General features: G+C 47.2%; 1 protein-coding gene across 1 annotated transcript; it reads left to right on the top strand.

Annotated features, from left to right (window-relative positions):
• The first annotated feature begins 741 nt into the window (after positions 1–741).
• On the top strand, positions 742–5,485 carry KCTD12 (potassium channel tetramerization domain containing 12). The gene has a single exon (XM_034060067.1). It carries the CDS (start codon positions 980–982, stop codon positions 1,976–1,978), a length of 999 nt encoding a protein of 332 aa, XP_033915958.1. The 5' UTR covers positions 742–979; the 3' UTR covers positions 1,979–5,485.
• The last annotated feature ends 12,648 nt before the right edge of the window (positions 5,486–18,133 follow it).

Raw genomic sequence — 18,133 nt, 5'->3', positions numbered from 1 at the left:
GCCCGAGGGGACCCCATCCGCTCCGGGGTCTCCCTCGTCTGCCAAGTCTCGACGGCGGGCACTCCAACACGGAGCTCCCGGTGCCACCAGGGGTGTCCCGGGTCAGCGAGAGGTTGTGACTGGGTCCTTAAAACCTGCGTAGTGAGAGTGTTCTGCAAGCCCAAAAACAGGCTGGGGACCAGGGTGAGGCGAGTGCGGGTAGCACTGCACGCTAGCGTTTATTCCCTGTCAAGGGGATGGGAGAGGCGACACGGTTGCCTTCTCGGAGTCTCGCTCGGCGAAGGTTTGGACAAGCCTCAGAAAGACTAGCGGGGGGTTCAGTGCGGCTCCGTCGGCGGGACAATAGTGTCTCGCTGCTTCCCCGCTCCCGCACCTCGGGGCGAGGGGAGGGAGGATCTTGCCTGCGAAAAGACAAGCCGCCTCGGAGAAGCGGCCAGGGAGCGAGCCGAAAGCCCCAGGGGTGCGGAGAGGGGTGTGAAGAGGCAAGGGTTTACGTCGCCAGCTGCGTACAGCGGTGCCCGTCCACCAGGCGGGAAGACGATCGCCGCCGCAGCAGGGGAAGGAGGACCGGGAGGGAGGGGAGGGGGGGGGGGACACGGCTACGGGGGACCCTGCGTCAGTGCGAGGCCGTCCCCTTCCCCTCCCCGTGCACTCGGCTCTGCCTCCCTCCAGCTCCCCCCGCCCGCCTCCCGCGAGGTGCGGCCGCGCTACATAAACTCGGCCCCGCCGCCGCCACCGCTGCTCTCCGCTCGCAGCCCGACGGAGGCGCTTGGCCGGCATCGGGCGGCAGAGCGGCTGCGGGGACAGGGTTGGCGGCGGCCGCGCGGCTCCGGAGACAGACGGGGCGGGAGGCTCCGGCGGGCAGTGGCGGAGGGTTGCGAGCTCCCCCGCAGACGGCGGCGGCCCCGCCGGAGTCCAGGCGGCCAGAGGAGGAGGAGAAAGGGCGGCGGCTCTCCGCCGGCGGCGGACTCGCTCCGGTATGGCCCTGGCGGACAGCGCCCGCGGGCTGCCCAACGGCGGCGGCGTGTCGCCGGCGGCTGGGAGCGGGGCGGCGGGGAGCGGGGCGGCGGCGGCGGGCGGCTGGTCGTCCTTCCCGGAGATCGTGGAGCTGAACGTGGGAGGGCAGGTGTACGTGACGCGGCGCTGCACCGTGGTCTCAGTGCGAGACTCGCTGCTCTGGCGCATGTTCTCGCAGCAGCAGCCCAGCGAGCTGCCCCGGGACAGCAAGGGCCGCTTCTTCCTTGACCGCGACGGCTTCCTCTTTCGGTACATCCTGGACTACCTGCGGGACCTGCAGCTGGTGCTGCCCGAGCACTTCCCCGAGCGCAGCCGCCTCCAGCGGGAGGCCGAGTACTTCCAGCTGCCGGACCTGGCCCGCCGCCTGGCGCAGGCTCGGGCTGCCGCCGCTCGCCCCGCCGCACTGCACCGCGACGGCTCGCTCTGCGCCGAAGAGCCGCCGCCGCAGCCGCTTCTCGGCTACCTGGAGGCAGAGCAGCTGGAAGGAGGCGGTGGCGGTGCCTCAGCATCCGCCCCGTCTCCCACCGCCAGCCGCAGCCCCTCGGGCGGGCCACTGCTCACGCCCTCGCAGTCGCTGGACGGGGCGGGCGGGCGGCGCTCGGGCTACATCACCATCGGCTACCGGGGGTCCTACACCATCGGGCGGGAGGCCCAGGCGGACGCCAAGTTCCGACGGGTAGCCCGCATCACCGTCTGTGGCAAGACGGCGCTGGCCAAGGAGGTCTTCGGAGAGACGCTGAATGAGAGTCGCGATCCCGACCGCCCTCCTGAGCGCTACACTGCCCGCTACTACCTCAAGTTCAACTTCCTCGAGCAAGCCTTCGACCGTCTCTCCGAAGCCGGTTTCCGCATGGCTGCTTGCTCCTCCACCGGCACCTGCGCCTTTGGCCCTGAGCAGGGTGGTCCTGCCGAGGACAAGATCTGGACCAGCTACACTGAGTATGTCTTCTGCCGGGACTGAGCATCTGCCCAGCCCGTGGTGGGGGGTTAAGGCATTGGACCCTGCATACCCTCACACTCATGGTCCCCTCCCGTCATGGAGGAAGGAGGAAGTGGAGGGGGGCAATGTCCCCCTGCACTTTCTTCACCCCGGTGCATGCGTCCATGCACAAGGGCAGGTCAGCTTCCAGCACAGCTCCCATCATTCCTACACACAGCTCCTGATGGCCTCAGGGACAGGAGGTCATCATGTTTGCTTTGGCCACCATGTCCCTTTTTGTCTACCGTGTCCCTGCTCAACCACCGTATTCCAGCTCGTCCTGTCATCCTCCCTCCAGTGCCTCCCAGTAGCTGTGTTGGTAGTGAGGAAGGAGAGGTATCGGTAGTATATAAATACTTGTCCCTGGAAAGTGTGTGTGTGTGTCCAGCCCTTGCCCCTGTCTGTGCACAGGAGCTGAGGGATAGCTCTGTCGGGGTGGAGTGTTTTAAAACCCACCCATATTTGGGCTGAGGAACCTTCCAGTTGCTTTTTAGCAATTTCTGTTTTAAGATAGCATGACAAATGTCTGTCTTTTCTCATCCCCATGTCCTTAAGTGTGATTTCACCTTTGTGGGTGCACCTACAGTGGTACATTTTATCCTCTCACCCCGTCAATAGATGGTGAGATGCCTATCTGTGAAGGACAGTCACATTCAAGTGATACCTGACTGTGAGGGGTTGACACTCCTGCTGAGACTTCATCTATAGAGATGAGTAATTCTGCAGGAGGTACATGCGTGTGGCCCTTCAGGACCGCTTGCATCCACCTCCCCTGCCTGTTCCCTACTTTTCCAAACTCCCCTCTCCATGTTCTTAAACTGGACCAGGGCTTGCATAGCAGGTGCATAAGGCTGATATGAAAGGACAAGTTCTCTGGATAACCAACCATTTGAACTATAATGTGTCCTCAGAGACACATGTGTATTTCCTTGAGAGGTAAAACAATGATGCTTTGAAAAATTAAGAATCCTTGTGAATCATAATTTTCATGGATGGTGTGAAGTCGTTAAAATTCTCTTGAAGTTACTGGCTGTAATATGCTTAGAAATCCCAATGTGTATTTCCTTAAATACCCTCAGAATGAGGGGGGTGAGATGAAACCAGGCTGGCCAGAGTGAAGGTAGGACCTGCTTCCTGGGAAGCTAAAATCATGTATATTGAATTAATTAATGCAGATGTACATTCCAAGTATAATCACGAGCACCCTGCTTGTTAGTTTTGGTCACGTTAGTGCTGTAAAACTTGGAAGCCAACAGAACTGATGCAGAAACCACTTTTTTAAGAACCAGTTTCTTAGATTTCATGACAGTACTACCAGGGCAGTGACACTGCTCAGAGTTAAGTACCTCTTCTTAGCCAAAATTAGTGCTTCTTAGAAAGAATTAAGCCCCATCCTTAAAAAACTATGAGAGTGACGCCAAGTTTCTTCAGGGGAAATTACCATTTCCGAGCTGTATTTTGTTTGCATTATCTAACCATTTTTCTTTCCCAGAGGAGGCAGCAATAGCTTGCTTTGGAACAGATGATCTGAGCAGCAGGGTTTATGGTAGGGAAGATTGAGCAAGCTGCTCAATCTCAATAAATTAATGAAGATTAGGGTACAAAAGCATTTTCTTTTGAAACATGAACTCGATTTAAAATCATATACTGTCCCTTCAGACCTTCACAGAAAAATATCCTAAATGTATCTGAAGTGTCAAGGGATTTAACAGTACATAATAAAGGCTTGAAGTTATATTTTTAAAACTCTAAATAAGAAATTGTTCTAAGTCCAAATTTAGAAATATTTCTAGCACTTGTATTCTAACCAAAGAATTTCACAGTAGGGTTTTATTTTTAAAACCTTAATTCCTTTGAAAAGAGCTATTGCTACATATGTATTGAGTTTCAGTGCTCAGCCTCTGTGTTCACCACTTGGTCTTTCATTAAGTGCATGCACAATGCATAAAACTGAAAATAATTGTCATCACCATAGGTTTTTTTTTGTTTGTTTGTTTTTTTATATTGTCAAGATTGCCTGTCGATTTGATTAAATTGAAGATGCACATACGAAAGCACTGGGTATTGTAGATAGTTGCACAATGGAGTATTTTTAAAAGGAGAGACATGTATATCTGCCAACTTACATGAGCAATAAGACAGAGTGAGAGGCCAATATACCTGAAGACAGAATGAAACCTGTTTGTCCCAAGCCTTACTCTGAAATGATTTCTTTTGTGCTTAACATTTATACCACAAGTGAAAGGACATTGATCACAGCTACTAGGTCTTTATGCCATTCTTGAGAATAATGACCATCCTTTTCTAGTTTCTGTTAAGTAATTCTGAAGTATGTTTTTTAAGATTTTATATAAAATCAGTTTTCAGTAAAGTGTTAAAATTTGCTCTAGTTTTTTTTCCTTTTTTTTTAAAGAAGCTGGTAGCTTACTATATCCATCATAGGACCTATGAATAGGGGCAGTTTTAAATTGAACTTCGGATTTAGTGTATATATATATACAGTATATAAACATTTTACATGAATCATTTAGTTTTTTAATCATTTTAGTGCTACAGAATTTCATAATATATCTAGCTGAGCATTTGCATATTACGCTGTGTACATAATATTGTAACGTTTTACTGGTTTCCTATACCTGTTTCTATGGAAAAATTGAATATGAGTATCAGCTTGTAGAACTGAAGTCAATAACATATTTGCTTGAATGTGAATCATAGCTGAACTTACAGGTACCTGAATGCATCTCTAAAACAGTGATCTCCTGTATTTTGATGAGTGATTGCCTATCTGTTTGCTGGCCAATGACCCAGAAATTCTCACATTTTACATGAAAATGGGTGCAATAAAACCATAAACTGATGATTTTTTAATCTTTGTGTTTGTGCTAAAAACTCTGAGCATAACTAGTACTAGGAAATGGGGCCCCACATTTACTGATAACTCACTACATCTAGGCTTAAAAGGATGCTGCCATAAATGTAATAATAATTTGATTGTTTGCCACAGAAGACAATATTTTTCTTAAACATTGCTCAGTAATTTCAGCAAAATTTTTTAAAGGTAAAATGCCCAAGGCAAAGTCACTGAGTTTTGCTGGTCTCTTCTACTGAGAGCTCAAATAAAGGATAACCACGATGACTGCTAACCTGTTGACGTGTGGGAGGAAAGGAAGCTAGAGGCACAATACTGGAGTCCTGTATACATTTTGTAGCTGTTCTCATTTCATGTTCTTATTTAATGCATTAGTTTTGCAAGTGCTATTAAAAAAGGCAGTGTCTCTTTTAATTAGAAGTTAAAGCATAGGTCTATTTAGTGATGCATATCACGAACAGTGACTTTGCAGACGTTTGATAGAATGTCTATATTTTTATACATGTAGATAATGAGTCACTTATTCATTCTTATTTTCACATGTACAACATTGGAAATAAAGATCCTCCTAGAAAAACATTGCATACCAAATTAAATTCTTGCTCTTTAAATAGTAATTCAGTTGTGTGGTTTATGCTGTCCTTTTTACTGTTGGTAAAAATGTTGTTTGCTTTGCCCTCTCTTACAGTATCATATTCATAACTTCACCAAGACTCCAAACTAATATGTAAAGCAGAAACATTGAGGAAAGAATATTGTGTATATAGGGATTTCTAGTGGCACCTGTGGCAAGATAAACAGAAATGTATAATGCTCAGACTTTCCTTTTAAGTGTCACTGAGAATTTTTGTAGCACTGGTCAATATAAATCAGCCCTCAGGAAATGGTAGTGATTAAACAGCTTAATTTGAGTAGCACAGAGTAATTCTTGAAATAAAATGATAAAGCTTTTTATGAAGCAAAGGAATAATAACATGGGATATAGTACTCATTTAATGAAAGAAACATTAATACCTAAGGATATAGATGATCCAAGAGAAATGGACTTAGCAATTCTATTAAGGAACAGAGGGGTGATCTTGTTAGGTACTATATGATCTCTAGTGAACCAACAAACCTGATAGTTTATAATAAACCGGTGGTAAATTTCATAGGAATTAGTAAGGAATTTCTAGTCTAAGTGTGTGAAGCATCTGTGTATTTAATAGAGCCTTCCTGGGTAGCATGGTTATAATGCAAAGGAAGCAGCTGAACGAAGTTTAATCAACCATTTTATTTGATGGCTTCATAGTATGTGAGGGCTTTGTTATCATACAATACTATAAGAAAGGAGGTTGTTCCATGAGCAACAAAACTTTGAGGCTGCCTTTCTGCAGGCTTAGGTCTCATTTCCTTTATACTAACACTTCAGTAACTCTGCTAACCCCATCCCTTTTATTTCACTTCTACCAGGCAAAAGATGGCGTGCTCTTTGGCAGAGACAGCTTCTGCTGTGCTGAAGGATATAGCTGAATTCTGCCCTTCTCCCTCAGTGAACGATGGATTCTTTTCCACTTTCCATCACCCTGCCAGCAGTATTAATGGTACTCATAAGAACATAATAATCTGCGAAATTTTGTAGCCTTTGATTGTGTTTGAAACTACCCATCAACTCAGAAGTTGTTAAGGGGGACAGATGTCCACCCAAATGGACAATGCAAGTGTACAAGCTTTATTTCCTTAGGAGGCAAGGCTGATAACAAATTACTGTAATTAAGTCTGGCACTGTCTGTATAAAACCTTTTGTCAAAGGAGGACAGAGTAGCCCGAGTGCACTAAATCCCTATAGACTGAGGAGGCAAGAGGTCACACTTACTTTTGTGACACTGGCCAGTCAGCCAAGCAAATGGGTGGCCTAGAATGTCTTAATGGTATTTCCATTCTCCAAATTTCTGCAGTGTTTTCAAGTGTAGCCTGAATACCCTTGAGACTTGTTACAACAGCCATCCTTGTCTGCCTGTCTTAAACCTGTTCGTAAGTTTGACTGCATACATTAGGCACACAGTTCTTAGCGTAATGCAGTCATCCCAGCACATTGTAACTGAGAATGACCACCTAGAGGGCATAATGGTCAACTCCCCCTCAGCTGCCCCTGTCTTGCTGCCTCTTACTGGAGTGAGGGCATGGAAACTTTAGTTTTCATTCAACCCTTTGTTCTCAACATCCTGTATGTTTTGGAGATTTTTCTTTTCCCTGAGGAAGATGAGTCTTTCCCATCATTGCCAGCTAATAGAGAACAGCTTTTAATTCATCAGCTAGTTTTTAGATGAGGTAGATTTGAAGTGGCCATTCCCATGTAACTTACCAGTTCTATCTTTTCCAGCTGACAAAAAATAATCTCCTTTCTATAAACAGAAACTTCCTACAATCTTTAAATGATTCTCCTCCTAACAGAGTCTGTGGTATGGCAACATGGCCAAGAGGCCAGGGCCTTTGGTACTGAATGTAAAGAAGGATGGAATGAAAGCATAGCAAGGTAACAGAAATAGTGACCAGTGGCCTTCTGGGCAAAAGTAGTGTTTTTGTTTCTCAGGTTAGGAGAACCAGTAACATACTCAAGTTCTTTCCTTGTCAAGACCTTTACTTGGATGTGTCTCCTCAGGTTTCTTACAAGAAACAACAAAGTTCCTGGGAGAAACAAAAGGCTTATACAAGTGCAACCATTGCATGACCTTTTTGTCTTCTTGGACATGTAAATATCAGAAAGAGAAGTGAAACCCAGAGATGGAGAGAGGAATAAAAAGGGAAGGGACTCATGCAAATACAGAGACTGCCCAGATATACATTTGACACTTTATTTCTGCGTAGAAATGGTAAGAAAATTCAGGAAGGCAATACTACATGTGAAGAAATGCTGAGAACTGCAGGCGGTCTGTACAATGTACTCCAGCAAATGCAAGGGCAATACGCATGTATCAGTCACTCCCCCCTATTACAACCAGATCACTCTCTTGGTGTTCAGATTTGAGAGAGCATTTGCAGATGATGGGGATGCCTGCTATCATTTCCCAATGGCATTTAAACAATCTTTTGTTTGTAAAGTATCACAGTATGCACTGGGACATGTATGGTAATCACACTAACATCTTCAGAGCTGGTGTTTCTCCCTTTTGAGTGCAGAGGAATCTGAGGGATTTTTTTTTCTTATTGTTTGGGTTTACATATATTTTTCTTTTGGTTTTGTTTTTTTGTTTGGTTGGGGTTTGGTGGTTTTCTTTCTTAGTTCAGCAACTCTCTGCCCAGAATGAGCAGTTGTAAAAAAGGATTTAGGTTGTTGGGTTTTGGTTTTTTTTTTGGGGGATGTATTTTTTATTTTTGTTTGTGGTTTCTACTTTTGGTTTGCTTTTTTTTTGGGGGGGTGTGTTTGTTTTTGTTTCAGCATCTGCATTCATAAACGTGTTTCTGTCATTTCCTTCCTAATCCATAGACTCTCTCAGTATACTTTCTTATGCATTTTGGATGCAGATGGCAAGGTAGAGAGATAGGGCTTTTGTAATTTTTTTCTGCTTTTTACTAATATAGCTGAAAAGTCACTCTAAGAGTAGTCTTGTGACGTAACATGAAATTACGAGAAGACCTTTCCAGCCCTAACTATCCTATTCTAACCCTAACTATTCTATAATCCTATGAAGTGTGTACACAACCAATATGAAATAACTACTATCCTATAATGTGTTGCGTAAACTATATCCTAAAATTTGTTTTAAAAAGACATAGCAATAGGGTAATGGAGTAATAAACATATTGATAAATAATAGTAATGGAGTAATAAACATATTGATAAATAATAGTAATGAATAATAGAAACAGACATACCCTGTTTGTGTGTGCCCCAGTCTCTGGCAGAGGCGGGTGCTGGCACAGCCCTGCCGCATGGGGACATCCACGGGGTCAGGATGATGCCCGATGGGACAGGACAGAGGAGCTGCCCCCCTCTCTGGTGGGATGTAGCACCGAGACTCACCAGAAGGTGAGAATGCAGGAGCTGCAGGGGCAGATGAAGATGAGGGAGCTGCTGCTCTTCCCTTCCTCCTCCTCGGCAGCATTCCCGGATGACCGCTTCCCGCCGCTCAGCACCTGGAGCAGGCCCAGGGGAAGGCAAGGAGGGCACGGGGTGCTACCACGTCTGCAGAGAGGAGCGGCAGGGAGTGGCCTGGAGGTGGCTGAGCCCGCTGGCTCCCCTCTTGTGCCCGCCTGCCATGGGCATGGCCACAGGTGCGTCCAGCACCAGGGTGCTGGGGAGCCTGGGACTGCTCGTTGGCTGTCCCTGCTCTCATGCCCTGGTGCCAGGGCCAGGGCTTGGGAGGAAAGGAAGCTGGGCTCTGCCAGTCTTACTTGGTCTTGGCAATGACCAGGGTGTCCCTGAAGAGGAGGAGGTCCCTCTTCTTCTGTCCATGACTCTGGGCCACCCTCAGTCTCTCCTGCAGCAGTTTTTCAGGCAGCACTGGGTCAGGCTCACATTGCTGCTCGTGTCCAGGGTCGTCCCTGCAGAACAGACAGCTTCTGTTCTGGTGGCTGCTGCAGGGCCCAGCTGTGCCAGTGTGTCCCTGAGCTGTGGGGGAACCCACCTGGACCTGCAGCAACAGAACCACCATCCTATCCTGGCAGGGCTGAGAGAAGACTGTCTTGTAAATGCATGTGTAAAACACACAGAGCGGGAGTGCTCCTCTACAGGAGATGTGCACCCCCGGTGTTGCTGGTGCTGTAAACACAGCACCATTCCTGCAGGCACTGGGGCCGTTGTTGGGCCAGCCCCAGGTTAGAACAGAAAACATGGCTGTGGATCTGGACCTCCAGCCCGCTGTTGAGGGCCTCCCTGATCTCTCAAGAGGCATGCTCACTGGCTGCCAGAAGGATGATCTTCTCGGTGGATGGCCAGTGCTCATTTAGCAGGGCCAGCAGGTTCTGAGGGCACAGAGGAGAGTTGCTGGGCTGGAGATAGGCCTTAGGGCAGGTGCTGGTGACAGCCGCTCTCCAGAGGAGCCAGGTTGGCTTACCTGGATGGTCTGGGGCAGCACGCCATCCTGGCTGCACAGAGCTGCCAGGGGCCGGCCAAAGAGAGCATCCCTGCAAGCAGAGCCCGACGACCCCAGTGCCTCTGCTGCAGCTGAGGTCCCTGGCCACTCAAATGGACAGGGCAGTCTCCTTCTGCTCCTGCGGGTCCCACCTGCTGCCAAAGGGAAAAAGGCCAATGAGCCCTGGAGGAGAAGCACGAGGAGAGTGCTCCCAAACTCAGTACTGTCCCCCGATGCCCAGGGCATGGGAGAGGTGGCGTCATTTGGAAACAAGGTGCCCCGGGGCTCAGCTCTCTGCTGCTGCAAAGCAATGGGGATGGACGTGCCCTTTGGGAAGGGCAACGGCAGCCTTGTCGCAGCATGCGTGCCTGCCCGCAAAAGCAGGAGAGAAGGGCCATCCTGCCACTGTGTTCTCCATCCTCACCATCCATGTGGCCACATCCACCTCGACTGCGGGAGAGAATGCAAGGTGGCTTTTGCTTGGCACCAGCCTGCAAGACATGTGCTGTGCTCACCAAACAGCCCCGCAGCAGTTGCATCAGCCCCTGGGCATGTGTGGGTGGTGGGGATGGGTGAGATTGCACTGCAAGTGACCCTGAGCTGAGCCTGGTGCTGGAACAGCTTCTCCAGGCTGCTGGTGTGTCGTGTTGGTGCCTGGGCAAGGGGAAGGGAGCAGAAGGTGAGGAGTGATGCAGCTGATGCTGGGCTGGAGCAGCCCCTGGGGGCAGAGCAGGGGTAGGAGGGACATTCACAGTCCTGCGGCCACTCAGCTTCTTGAGCACCAGCTTGACGAAGGGCAGCTGGGTGACCTGGGCTCCCTGTACTACTTCCGGTGGTCTGTGTATGGGGAAGGGGCAGAGAAAGAGCTGTGTGAGACCCAAGCCAGCTCTTCCTTCTGCTGTGAGCATGGAACAGCAGGAACAGCCGGTGCCACCTGGCAGTGGAGTGGGAGCAGCGGCAGTGGTGAGGATGAGGCTGGGCAGGTGTTGGCTGGACACAGCTGGACACAGCTGGACAATGCAGCTCTGCCAGCTGTGCCTGCTCAGCAGTGGAGACACCTCTGCCTGCAGATGTGGAACGTTTCTGCCTGTAGCTGTAGGACACCTCTGCCTGCAGCTATGGGGGCACCTCTGCTCAGCTCAGCAGAGGCGTTTCCATATGTTTTGGATGCCACACGTGGAGCATTTGCCCATGATGGGAGCACGGGTTGCCCCTGCTGCAGTGCCAGGCAGGGCTTACCCCAAGAGGGCGCTGACCCAGATCTCTTTCAGCGCCCGTGAGCTGCCAAAAAAGGAGAAACAGCCTGAGTGCACGCTGTGCTCCAGCCTGTGAGCAGAGGCAGGTGTCGGCACAACCCTGCCGCATGGGGACAGCCACGGGGTCAGGATGATGCCCGATGGGACAGGACAGAGGAGCTGCCCCCCTCTCTGGTGGGATGTAGCACCGAGACTCACCAGAAGGTGAGAATGCAGGAGCTGCAGGGCCAGATGAAAATGAGGGAGCTGCTGCTCTTCCCTTCCTCCTCCTCCTCAGCAGTATTCCCGGATGATCTCTAGCTGCCTCTCAGCGCCTGGAGCAGGCCCAGGGCAAGGCACAGAAGAGGGCACGGGGTGCTACCCACGTCTGCAGAGAGGAGCTGCAGGGAGTGGCCTGGAGGTCTCCAAGCTCCCCTCTGGCATTGGCCTGAAACGGGAATGGCCATGGGTGTATCCAGCACCAGGGTGCTGGGGAGCCTGGGACTTCTCCTTGGCTGTCCCTGCTCTCATGCCCTGGTGCCAGGGCCAGGGCTTGGGAGGAAAGGAAGCTGGGCTCTGCCAGTCTTACTTGGTCTTGGCGATGACCAGGGTGTCCCTGAAGAGGAGGAGGTCCCTCTTCCTCTGTCCATGACTCTGGGCCACCCTCAGTCACTCCTGCAGCAGTTTCTCAGGCAGCACTGGGACAGGCTCACATTGCTGCTCGTGTCCAGGGTCGTCCCTGCAGAACAGACGGTGTCAAGCATGAACAAGGAGACTGCTGCAGGGCCCAGCTGTGCCAGTGTGTCCCTGAGCTGTGGGGGAACCCACCTGGACCCGCAGCAGCAGAACCACTGGCTCTAGCTGGGCTTTGGCCTTTTGTGATGTCTCCCTCCATGTGTGAGCCGCAGCTCAGCAGTTTTCCTGAGAAGTTTGACCTTGCTTCTAGAGACCATGTAGTTTCTTTTCCCCCCCCCAGTTCCAGGAGGAGTTCCAAGCTGCTCTTCTGCTGCACTTGCTCGACTTCCGTTGGCACAACGGGATTGCTGCTCCTGGCCTTTCCAGAGGTGGTCATGGACCCCTAAATCCTCAAAAGCACATTCCCAGGGGACATTGAGATAAGCTCCGTGATTAGCTTGACATTTTCCCTCTTGCGATCCAGGGAAGCATTTGTGCTGAACTTCTTTCTCATCACATCCAAAATTTTGAGTCTTTGGGATTACTGTGGCCAAGACAGCCTCCTACCACCTCCTCTCCCACGAGTCCTTGATTCACAAAGAGCAAGTCTAGGAGGGCACCTTTCCTAGTTGGCTCACAGAGTGCTTGTATAAAGAAATTACCTTCAATAAACCGTATGGCATTCCCAGCTGAGGTGTGGGAAATTGAAATATCCCCTAAGGAGAATGGCTACCTCTCCAGAGGTTTCTCCTAATTTGCTATAGAATAATTCATCAGCGTTATCCTCCTGGCTGGGTGATTGCTAGTAGACATGCACAAGGACATCTTTTGTTTTCCATCCCCTTAATCCTTCATTCAATTGTGTTTGAAACTACCCATCAACTCAGAAGTTGTTAAGGGGGACAGATGTCCACCCAAATGGACAATGCAAGTGTACAAGCTTTATTTCCTTAGGAGGCAAGGCTGATAACAAATTACTGTAATTAAGTCTGGCACTGTCTGTATAAAACCTTTTGTCAAAGGAGGACAGAGTAGCCCGAGTGCACTAAATCCCTATAGACTGAGGAGGCAAGAGGTCACACTTACTTTTGTGACACTGGCCAGTCAGCCAAGCAAATGGGTGGCCTAGAATGTCTTAATGGTATTTCCATTCTCCAAATTTCTGCAGTGTTTTCAAGTGTAGCCTGAATACCCTTGAGACTTGTTACAACAGCCATCCTTGTCTGCCTGTCTTAAACCTGTCAGCTGGTCGTCATCATTACTGATAACCTTCACCATAGTTGCCAATGAAAAATAGAAATATTTATTAAAAAATTATTAGCATTTAGTTTTATGACAGTGAATACTAATTTTGTTTTTCATGATAATGAGCTGCATGTGGTTTTCGCCTTGCAGTGAACTGTGGTAGATGTAAGGCTCTGCTGCTAAACAAATCTGTCTCATATGATTGCTGAAGCCTTAATACTGCCATTGCAAGTAGTCTGTTGGAAACATGCAGCACAACTGCTGAGACAGTCATAACCAGTCAAATTATCACATTTCTTCCCTGTTCACTTTCCAGTGTGTTCAAGCAGGAATAAAATTAAGCTCTGTTATCCATTTTCTGTTCTAAAAGCTTTTTAGCACATACTATGGAGTATTTGATACATCCATCAATACTGTTGGTAGCAGCGAGTCAGAGTTTTGAAGTGGATTTATTTCCTAGTGGGGAAAGGTGAGCTAGGAGAAATCCTTGTACAAAGTAGGAGCCGCCTCATGCAGTTTTGGAAAAAAATCTTGGTGTCACAAGAAATTCCAAGGTATTTTTCTGTCTAATCCAAATACTACATTCATGTATTACTCCTATCTTGTAACACCACCCATGCCCCAGGACCTACGTCAGAAAAGCTATAGTCCTTAATGTGATTTGTTTTGTTCTAGGTCTTACTTGATGCCATTGGGATGAAATAAATATTATTTTTTTCCTTTAAAAACTCTCAGTGATCGGCTGATGGGAAATGACAGCTAGCAGTACACCCTGCTTAGGAATGTGGGTATTTTATCATGCTTTTTAGTTCAACATAACGTGAATGGGAGCGAAGTTTGCACAGGAGCATATAGGAATCATAGAATCATAGAACAGTGAGGGTTGGAAAGGACCTTAAAATCATCTAGTTCCAGCCCCCCTGCCATGGGCAGCGACACCTCACACTAAACCATATCACCCAAGGCTTCGTCCAATCTGGTCTTGAACACTGCCAGGGATGAAGCATTCACAACTTCCCTGGGCAGCCCATTCCAGTACCTCACCACCCTAACAGTAAAGAAGTTCTTCCTTATATCCAATCTAAACCGGTGTGTCCTGTGGTGTCAGTATGCCGTGATGGCCAGCTTCATATAGCCTCTGACTCGGCTTCTGCAGTTGAAAAATTTCCTCAGACTGCAATTTAGTGAGTGTTGACTCACTGAAGTTCAGCCAGAGAGGACGAGAACAGCATATCTAGACTGCAATCAAAAAGCAGATCCATTGATAGAGAGCACATGATCTGTTATTTTCCTTTGTGATTTTGAGGTAAAGTCACAATCTTGGTTAGTTTACTGAGGAACAGCCTGTGATGTAAAAAAGCCAAACAAATGTAAAATAAAGGAAGAGCCCTTTCCTCCAGTCCTCTCCCTGCACACACATTCTTCTGGAGGGAATGCAGTGCTGGTGCGATGGGGACAACATTTTTTGTTTCAGAGATAGCTGCCACCTCAGTTTTGGCAGTTTTTCTGGTCGTGGCTGAACTTTGGGGATACACCTACAGTTAAAAGGGTCCTTTAGCAGAACATACTGTCATAACTATATGACTTCCATAGATGTGGATGTAGTCTGGTTTTGACTCAGATTTTCCAGATAGCTTAGTGACAGTCTCTGTCCTCATATTAATGCAAAGTCTGTGATTACTAGAAGCCTGAAGTTATTTTTTTTTTTAAAGTGCAGAGATTGTTCCAGGAATATGACTTTTTTTTTTTTTCCTTTTAGAAAAAGATCCCAATTATGGATTTCCCTCCTTGTCCCCTCCCCCAAATCTGTGATCTTGTAAAAACACTCCCAATTTTTGTCACCTTGTAAAATTTATTTCCATGTCTTCTTGTGGCTGACAGCTCAAGATACAAGTATTTCAAAAAGCTGCAAGGACCAGAAGGTCTTGCAATGACTCACAAGTGCTACATGGCAATCTCTTCCTGCTGTGGTCCTAGCAGTCAGAGCCAAACTTGGTGGGCAGCTGTGTCCCAGGCCCCAGTATGACCCACTGGACCTGACCACTGCTGCCCCTTCTGAGTTGCTTCTCCCCATCCATAACCAAAGTGTCTCAGTAGTCCCTAAGCGAGCATAGCTTCGCTTCTGCCTCCTTGCCTGAATAAAGGGGCAGCATTTGTATTCTGATAAGCTTCGTGCATCCCAACAGCCACAGACTAGCACTTTTTCTAGTCTTCTGACCCATTTATTTCCAGGTTTTGCTTTCACATTGTGTATGTTATCTGCTGTCTCAGGGTATGACTGGAACATGGGAAAGATTTAGCTGTTTACAGTAGGCTGCCTACAGCTTATCTGCTGTGGCACTGAAGGGGTGATAAAGGCAACTCAGCTAAAAATAATTTTACAGTTCCTTAAAATCTTGGCTTCTGAATAAATAATGAAAAATGCTGAATAAACTAGAATAAATTTGGGTAAAGGCGCCTTTTCTTTTATAGGCTTTATTAGTTTTGCTGGAGCACCAGCATGTTTATCCACTTGGACTTGCTTGTGTCATCTTAAAGGCTGGAGAGCACTCAGTCGCTGATACCTGGACCAAACAGTCTTGTTTCTTTAGCAAATGTTAGAGGAAGAGCACATGTATACTAATGCTCTAATTTTTGTGTTTCTAAAATAAAAGTTTGTAGGTTGCTTGCAGATTTGAAGATTGGATGTTTTTCAACACATCACTTCCAAGGGTTTGAGGATAGTAAGAAATCTCTAGATTGTCTAGTCTGTTGTTCTGCATAGCATATACTGCAGGGCTTCCCTGAGCAGAGCCTTTAAATCAGGCAGAGAAATCTGTTAGACTGTCACCTAGTCTCATGGACGATACTGCTGGTGAAAAAGAAGACACTGCAGTGCTCAATTAATTGCTCCTCTGCAAATGTCACCAGCTTTGGCTTTCGCTCAGAAGGATCTGTAGGGTCTTCCTCACGGACATCATGAGGTTAGAGAGAGTGTGCTGTAGGGAGGTATGTATGAAGAGAGGCAGTCCATTAGATCTAAATCTGGGGATGAACTATCCTTTTTCTTCAGTTCCCTGCCACTTTTACCTGAAACCAGTTCTGTGTTGGCACTGCTTATGTGGCCATGGGATGAACCAGTTCAGGGACCTGGTGCAGATGGAAACCTGAAGTGAATTAAATTTATTTACATCTTCTGAAGTGCTCAGTTCAGGTATTGCCCATTATAGTAAGGGAATGCATTAAAGCAAAGTAAAATTTCCCTGTCCTACCCCTTGTTTTTAAGTTCATCTGTCCAAGGTTTGCATTGGTAGTTCAAGCATTTAAGAGTCACTGGAGTTTATGCTCAGTAAACCACCACTGTAAGGACCTGTCCTCCAAATGCTGTCCAAGTTATCAGTCCAAATGCAAAACAGTACATAAGGTGTTTTCTTATTTAACATTATACCACTGTTTAACATTTACCAGTTAAATAGCTTTAAAAAGCAAAGCAAAATTAAAACAAGAGGACCTATTTTCTACACATTGGTGCTGGTGAACGTTATTACTGTGTCACATGAATGTTCAGTCTAGTTTCTTACTAGTTATTATGCTGGATAGGTAGTTTTCAGCTAGATAAATGGATGGTTGAGGACTGATGACAGGCTGGGAGCCTTCAAGTTCTCAAATTACTCAAGTTTTTAACTACTATCTTCAAACACAAGCAGCTTGCTCATTTTTTTCCCTTGCTTTGGAGCTTCCACAGGCTTCTGAGACTTTCTGCATCAGTACCTACACAGGCTCATAAAGACACTGTGTATAAATTGGACAGACCTGATTAAAAGAAATACTTGTTGCTCTTCTTTTTTGGATTAGGCTCAGAACAGAAATTATTCATTATTCTCCACAGACATGTGGAGCAAAATATTTATACTTTTCTTGAGCTAACAAGCCTCCAACTTCCATCTAGTAATGAATCAATACAATTTTTCACATTGTTCCTAATAAAGTGAAATAATTATATTTTTAATCATGCTGACTGCTACTTTCTTTGTGTTCTTTTTCCTTACCTAATTGAGTTTATGCAATGCAGTTAGTATAGCATTAGGAATTTATAGCTCTTGACTCATACCGGTTGTGATAGCCTTCTCTTTCCCTGTTAGAGTTTGTATCTATGACTTTTTAATAGCAGCTGTCTGGTTCCTGTCCTGGAGTGTACTGTGTAACTCCTACTGCTCTCAATAAAAGGTGCTGTCACTGCAGGATGTACATAAGGATTTAGACAAAACCCGTGTTCTCTCTTTTGCATTCCAGATTTTACATTTATTTGCTGAAACTAACCGGGGATTTAGAAATATATAATTTTTAAAGGTAAGTTTCTTGATTTGCAGTTAGTGGGAATTTATGCCATAATGTTACTTTGTGTTGTGATTGTTTAATCTCATTCTATTGTGGTGCACATCCAGAGGATATCTACAGGACGTACCAAAGGTGCATGTTCACAGCTCTTTTCTAGCATTGTTTTGACTCATCTAAAAGTTGCTTCTCTGTTATTTATGTTATTCTCAAACTCCATTTACAGAGTGACCCAAGAACATAGAATCGTAGAATCATAGAATAGTTAGGATTGGGAAGGACCTTAAGATTATCTAGTTCCAATCTGCAGGCTGTGGGCAGGGACACCTCACACTAAACCATGTCACCCAAGGCTCTCTCCAATCTGTCCTTGAACACTGTCAGGGATGGAGCATTCACAACCTCCCTGGGCAACCCATTCCAGTACCTCACCACTCTAACAGTAAAGAACTTACTCCTTATATCCAATCTAAACTTCCCCTGTTTAAGTTTGAACCTGTTACCCCTTGTCCTATCACTACAGTCCCTAGTGAAGAGTCCCTCTCCAGCATGCTTATAGGCCCCCTTCAAATACTGGAAGGCTGCTATGAGGTCTCCACGCAGCCTTCTCTTCTCCAGGCTGAACAGCCCCAACTTTCTCAGCCTATCTTCATATGAAAGGTGCTCCAGTCCCCTGATCATCCTCATGGCCCTCCTCTGGACTTGTTCTAACAGTTCCATGTCCTTTTTGTGTTGAGGACAC

The sequence above is a fragment of the Melopsittacus undulatus genome, chromosome 2 (genome assembly GCF_012275295.1).
Source record: "Melopsittacus undulatus isolate bMelUnd1 chromosome 2, bMelUnd1.mat.Z, whole genome shotgun sequence".
NCBI lineage: Eukaryota > Metazoa > Chordata > Aves > Psittaciformes > Psittaculidae > Melopsittacus > Melopsittacus undulatus.
This window is presented reverse-complemented; position numbering and strand designations above follow the sequence as displayed.